The sequence below is a fragment of the Macrobrachium rosenbergii genome, chromosome 11 (assembly GCF_040412425.1).
Source record: "Macrobrachium rosenbergii isolate ZJJX-2024 chromosome 11, ASM4041242v1, whole genome shotgun sequence".
Taxonomy (NCBI): domain Eukaryota; kingdom Metazoa; phylum Arthropoda; class Malacostraca; order Decapoda; family Palaemonidae; genus Macrobrachium; species Macrobrachium rosenbergii.
In genome coordinates, this window is record NC_089751.1 from 42,245,617 (window position 1) to 42,253,116 (window position 7,500).

At 37.4% G+C, this 7,500-nt stretch overlaps 1 protein-coding gene across 1 annotated transcript in view; it reads right to left on the minus strand.

The window, feature by feature from the left end:
- Nucleotides 1–4,955: 4,955 nt before the first annotated feature.
- LOC136843582 (uncharacterized) overlaps nucleotides 4,956–7,500 on the minus strand; it is a 5,999-nt gene continuing 3,454 nt past the window's right edge. The window contains exon 4 of the mRNA XM_067112087.1: nucleotides 4,956–6,900. Coding sequence (XP_066968188.1) covers nucleotides 6,260–6,900 — 641 coding nt within the window. The 3' untranslated portion in view covers nucleotides 4,956–6,259. The remainder of the gene's footprint in view (nucleotides 6,901–7,500) is intronic.

Here is a 7,500-nt window from a genome sequence, read left to right on the forward strand (position 1 = left end):
TACAGATTAACCCAGTTTTATTACCCTCCTTGCTTTCTCTTTTTTCCGTAATACGTAAAAAAAACACTAACATTTCATCATACTTAGGGATTTAATACGCAATAAAAGGGCTTCTTTTATCCATTATGCTAATAAGGCAACTTAATAACTTCTTCAATTTTGTCTGGCATCCCAAAATGAGGCAGACGAAAAACGACAACTTTGGAATGAGATAACAGGTTTATGAGTCCTGTTCCCATTCTTTGGCTTCTTTTTCCCTCATTGATATTCTGATACTCTGAGAGAGAGAGAGAGAGAGAGAGAGAGAGAGAGAGAGAGAGAGAGAGAGGGGGGAGAGAGAGTTGCTAAGAAATTTCCGTAAATCATTTCTTTCACTTTTTAGTCATTTTTTGACTTTTAAATCCTTTTTGATGTGTGGGGCTATTTGGCTTTCAGAGCGGATTTAGATAATATTCAGCTGTTTTATTGGAGGCTGAACTGAGAAGGCACCTTTTTCTGGTCGTTCTGGGAAGGAATGAATGGTAAACCAAGAATGGTTTTCCAGTGTATTTTTACAAGCAATAGCATCTGTCTTGAAGAAAAGTTATCGAAAAGCGCTGTAACAACAAAACTCATCTTCCATGGCTATAAAGTACTGTGTTTGATAGAGATTCAGTTTAAATATTCATGTTCTCATATTTGCGATCCAGGATTAATTTCCTCGGGAACTAAGTTTGCATTTCTTTTACAGAATTATGTTGCAAAATGGTTTTATGGGCCAACGGAAGAAGGTAATTAAAGTTCGACGGTGCTTCCAATTTTACAAATTTTATGCCTTACTGTAATCACAATTTTTGATGATTTACATATATACCTACAACATATTTGGTTTTCCATTTTCAAAGAGAATCAGAGTAGAAGGCTTGAGGCAGACGTGGCACTCGTTTGTTGTGTTACTTGATTCGTTTGACAACTTATTAATAAGAAAAAGCTAAATATATAATACAAAACGCAAAACGTCAATCGTTCGCAAATTACAAAGTTAGACCCATCATTTTTCATGAAGATTGATTTTTTAGTCGGGGGGGGGTGGTGCGTGCGGGGGTCCTCTATACTCTTTTTCTTTTTTCCCCTTTTGGGCGGTTGACTTCAGAAGTACTGCAGGCCCTGGCTTTCCAGTATAACATTTTTGGAGTGAGGTTACTAGGCCATACATGGACAAGGGTTTCACGAGTTGACAGTGTCTGAAATTTCTTGATGTTTTTAATACTGACCATTTGCAGGGTTGCAGAAATTTGCAGATTGAATGACCACACACATTATATATACAGGTATATATATATATATATATATATATATATATATATATATATATATATATATATATATATATATATTATAAAAAGACCAGGCAGAAATACAAAGCCTACTAACACCTAAACAAGTAGCTTCTGGCAAAGCTAACCTGCCTTTTTCCAAAAATCCGGCAAAGCAAGTATTTTTCTGCTCCTTTTTCCGATGCTGAAACAATTTTTTTTTTTTTTTTTTAAGTTTCTCTGAGGAAGAGGTTTGCCACGCTTCACTAGACTCTCGACAAACAAGATAATTGCTCCGAATACATCCGCCATTAGAAGCGCTGAAAAGAAGCCTTAATGACCTGCCAGGAAAGGGGGTGGGGGAAGGAGAGGTAAGGGGTTTTTCAATCCCCTTCCAAATCTCGCCGAATTCCCTTTCATCTCTTCTGTGACGGAAAGGCTCGATGAGATGTTTTCAAGAGTTTGCTTTCGTCACTATTTTTTTTTCCAATGGAATGTTATTTCGTACTTTGTTGAAAATGAATAGAGAACAATTACCACCACCTGTGTCATGCGCGCATGTGGGTATCAGGAATCATTCGTCAGAAATCAGTAATCATAGGATTGCACGACTGAGGGATCAAGCTTCAGAACTCTCCTCCCATCTCCGTTTTCCCTGATTTCTTTTAAACTTCCGTCCTTTTAAAGGTCTATCATTTCCTAAGGGATAAAGCTTAGTCCTTTTACCTTCCCAGTTCTTTCTCTGGTTTTCTTTGGCTCTGGGTTGCATGAAGATAGTAAGGTGACCGTCATAAGCCCTCCTGCATAAAAAACCATATCATAAATATGGTGTTTTCATAGAAGAAAAAAGGCAAAAAGTAATTTTCATTTCTAATATGCTTTCAGTACATTACCTGGTATTTTACTCATTCTTGTAATCATTTTCGTGTCTACAAACTCCATACACTGTCTAGCTCTTTGTTGGCTCAGTCGGTAGAGCTGCGGACTGCCACTCGATGGGCCGGAGTTCAATTCCCCGGCCGGCTGATGAAGAGTTAGAGGAATTTATTTCTGGTGATAGAAATTCATTTCTCGCTGTAATGCGGTTCGGATTCCACAATAAGCTGTATGTCCCGTTGCTAAGTAACCAATTGGTTCTTAGCCACGTAAAATAAGTCTAATCCTTCGGGCCAGCCCTAGGAGAGCTGTTAATCAGCTCAGTGGTCTGGTAAAACTAAGGTACACTTAACTTAACTTTGGAAAAGCTGGTATCCGGGCACGTCTTCGTACAACTTTAGTCAAATAATTTCGTGATGACATATTGTGTTCACTGTCACTAAGGAAAATCAGCTCTCCTTTTGGAACCTTCCTTTTTTTCCTCATGATTTGATATTTGCTCTGCTGACGCGACAGTTTTCCTTTCGCTGCTAGGATGTTTAACCCCCCACCCCCACCCCCTACCCCTCTGCGCTTTGATCTCGAGTTTCGCAGACAGATAGACACAAAATAGATTATCAATTTACTCCTCCCGTGATCCGTCATACGGTCTGATGATTCCTGTTAAGGCCATATTTGATCTTGCTCTCCGGTACACTGAAATTTAAACCTTGTTCCCCTCATCCCTAGTCCCACTTTCTCTCTCTCTCTCTCTCTCTCTCTCTCTCTCTCTCTCTCTCTCTCTCTCTCTCTCTCTCTCTCTGTCTATCTATATACCTATCTGTCTGTCTACCTGTTTATCTATATACCTAGCTATCTATCTATCTGTCTATCTATATACCTATATATCTATCTATCTATCTGTCTATCTGTCTGTCTATCTATATACCTATCTATCTATCTGTCTATCTATATACCTGTCTATCTGTCTGTCTATATACCTATCTATCTATCTATCTGTTTATCTATCTATACCTATCTATCTATCTATCTATCTATCTATCTATCTATCTATCTATCTATCTGTCTGTTTATCTGTATACCTATCTATCTGTCTATCTGTCTGTCTATATACCTATCTGTATATCTATCTATATACCTGTCTATATACCTATCTGTCTATCTATATACCTATCTATCTATCTATCTATCTGTCTATCTATATACCTATCTGTCTATCTATCTGTTTATCTATATACCTATCTATCTGTCTCTCTGTCTATCTGTATACCTATCTATCTATCTATCTATCCATCTTTTTTCTTTTATTTTTTTTTTTTTTTGTACTGATCGTAGTCATCCTCATGGAAATTTTCAAAACAAAAATGATTGGTCTCACATTTGTTTCCACGAGTCAGTAAAAACGCTTTAGTAAATGGATTAAATTCTTACTCTCCCACTTAGATTATGAGTCCTATACTATAAAAATGCCAGGATTTTTTAAAAATGGTAATTAAATATCAAGCGCTGGGGGCGGGGGTCGCAAAAGAGAGCTGATCCTTGTTGACACGGCATTAGGGCGATTCGAGTGATGTTGTCGACGTATTTGTCTAACTGCAGGAATCCGAATTGAAGTGCCGATGTCAATGGGAAACGGGAGACGCAAAAGAAAGCCGAGATAGAAAAAAGTCGTTTAGGTTACTCTCTTTTTATTCATTAAGAACAAAAGGAAATAAGTTTTCATCAATGAAGGTCGAGGATTGATTCTGTACTGAGAGAGTTTTTTGTTCGTTACGAGTCGTTTGGAAAGGTGCGATGTAGGTAAGAAGAGGAAATGGAGGAAATATGTGGAAATAGATTTGAGAGCAAAGGAAAGAAGATCATTTTCGTTACTGGATAACTAGGAAAGAATTAGTCTTTGAGTGAACTTGAAGAGACTCTGCAGGGCGCAGATATTTAGATCGTCAAAGTTCAAAACCCGTTTATGGAACGTTTTATATATAAACATACATACACACACACACACACACACACACACACACACACATATATATATATATATATATATATATATATATATATATATATATATATATATATATATATATATATATATATATATATATATATATATATATATATATATATAATATTGTAATAGCCAAAATGCCCTCTTAACTTCTCAAATTCTTCGCTTTTTGGATACGCTTGTCACTAAAAAGCCATAATATTCAAGTGCAAGAAATATGGATCTTGAGGCTTTGTAGTGACAAGTATATCCAAAAAAAGCGCTAAGAATTCGAGAAGTTAAGAGGCATTGTGGCTATTACAATTACATATGTATCTGCTAAAAAGTGACCAGTAGATTCTACATATATGTATATCATATATATATATATATGTGTGTGTGTGTGTGTGTGTGAATTTGTGTGACAGGGTAAAAGAAAAAAAGAGAGAGGAGAATTAAAGACAAAAGGGAAGTTTATTGCTTACTTGCCACTCGACAAGTAGGAAAGTGATCTGCAAATCGAACCTTAAGATGAGGTGACGAAGTCAGAACCTTATTTAACACTAATTCGTTCTTACAATTCATTCATACTACAAGAGTCCACTTCTTTTTATTTTTTGGATAAAACTTTGTCTATTCTTTTATGTGTCGACACCTTTGGTAGGAAGTGTGCCAGTTGTAGTATCAGATCAATCAGTAATGACTATTCATATTATGTCGTAAGTTCAGATATAGGGTTATGGCTTAATTCTGTTATAAAAATAAAGAAAGTTTCAAATGGAAATTAAATGACCTCAACATAACCAATTAGATTTATTTGAAGTGACTCTCATCTACAGATATAAGTCTCTCTAAGTAATATATTTCTTGTGCGCACAGTGATTGGTAATAATATTAAACTGCTTATCTCAAGATTATTGCTTTCTATAACTTAACAAATGCTGAACATACTTCAGGAAATGTTATGGGATGTACATGTGTATTGATTTCAATAAAAGCATTTTCCTAATATTAAATTCACGTGTTGATTGAATAAATTTGCTCTCTGCGTGAAGTTTTCATTCCTACGGACGAGCCTTCGTGCAAAAAGTGATCATTTCTCTTGGCAAGAGGACCACTTAAAAGTGTTTGTTGCTAACAAGGTTGCTTGCTATGAAAAGGACCTTCTTTCGAAGTGTACTACAGAATACGTAAATTAGTAAGACGCCTGCTGCAGTTGTTTTTTCAGATGCATACATTAAGACAATCGGTTCAAGATTATAACTAGTATCTGTTTTGCAGTGTTCTTTTTTTTTTTAATCAAGAAAATTCACTTTCATTCCCCCGTACACTAAGTTTAAAAATTAAATAGATAATTTACATTTTAGCTGGTATTTGAAAAATGGTACTTTAACGGATAACATTTTTCTAATAATATACAAATATGTTTATGAGACTAGTTACCGTTTGATAATAACGCCCAAATTGTTTTTCCTCGTTTTGTTCGTATGTTTCTTTATTCTTCTATTTTCGCCGTCATTTTCTTGTCCAGATGACACGTCTCCATTGCACTTCTTCATGTGGTCAGTAATACTGACATCATCTAGGAAAAGTAGCAGTTCCTTTAGGAATTGCTACATCTCCTAACCAGATTTTCAAGTGTTGCTGGTATTTCTTAGGTGATTCTCATATTTCTGTACTGTAGTCATGTAGGAACTATAATGTTTCTACTGCTTTTCCCTCAGTTCGATTCACTTACTACAGTACACCCACTACCACAGCTGTTTCCAAATAACTTATCTCGTTATTTGGTACACTGTGTTCATGCAAAATCTGGAATGTTTGCATTGAGTACCTCAAGTCTTAACCACTCACTTGAGCACATATCATTGCTATTACCAAGTAACTTTTCTCGTCAGTTTTTAAATTTTTTTTTATACTGTATTCAAACAAGTGTTGTTTTTAACAAATTTACCTAAAATTTTATATATTTTCTGAAGCCATTATCACTGCTCTCTTTTGCAAGCAATTCATAGCGACAGCAGTATTTTTTTTTCCCACGTACATTTCAGTTCTGTATTCATCCAATACTTGTCATGTTTCTTATGCGATTATCCAGTTCTTACGGAGCCACTGTTGTAGTTGTGGCGTTCGATCCTGCTTTAGTGACTTTTGTGGAATTGCTTTTGGGCGTCGTAGTAGTCAGATTAGCGGCAGGACCTCTAGGATCCCTCCACAGATCTCCCGTCCTGTTGTCCCACCTGGTATCGCTATTGGCTCTGGACCACCAGTCCTGCCCCACGACGTAAGTGGTGGCCTGGATGTTGGCATTTTTGCCCCCTATCGGCTTGTGATCCTGGTCGACACTGCCGTTGTAATACCTCCAGTCATTCTTGACGGGAACACTGGTGGTCGACTTACCGTCATAGTTACCGTTCCAGTAGCCCCAGTTGATTCGACGGTCATAGTTATTTTGGTCGTTGTAGTACGTGGTAGAATACCTCCTGTCGTCGTAACGACTTCCCGTCCCGTCGCTGTAACGACCTCCCGTCCTGTCGCCGTAGGTGACGCTCTCCCAGTCGTATCTACTGTCACCGTATCTCCAGTCATCGTGATAACCATCCCTCCTGCTGTTGTCATATCTCTCTCGGTCCCTCCTATCATTCTGAGGGCCTATGATGACCCAACCTTCTTCGTCGTGATACCCAACTTCCCTCCGTCTTTCACTCCTCACTCTGTTCCCTTCGCTACTCAACCAGTCACCTAAAAAAAAAAATTGAGAAAAAAAAAACATATATAAAGGCAAAACATGAAGGAAGGTGAGGAAAGTTAAGTATGCTTTAGTTTAACCAGACCACTGAGCTGATTAACAGCTCTCCTAGGGCTGGCCCGAAGGATTAGATTTATTTTACGTGGCTAAGAACCAGTTGGTTACCTAGCAACGGGACCTACAGCTTATTGCGGAATCCGAACCACATTATATCAAGAAATGAATTTCTGTCACCAGAAATAAATTCCTCTAATTCTTCATTGGCCGGTCGGAGATTCGAACTCGCGGCCAGCAGAGTGCTAGCTGAGAACGGAACCTACCCTCCCAATGAGGAACTATGAAGGAAGGTGAGAAACAAGGACGTCAGCTCTTTCAAAAATATCATTTGATCACTGAAGTAGGATAAAACCGAATACATAAACATCGTTAAGATTTTCTGAAGTGTAAACAAAAATAAAATAGACAAGTGTCCCAAGACTCTGATCAAGTTTACCGAATCCACAGTTTTCAATCACTGACAAAAATGTCACCAGTGGGAAAACATAGAAGAGGCTGAGAAAAAGGGGACTCCCACTTTTGGAAAAAATTTCGTT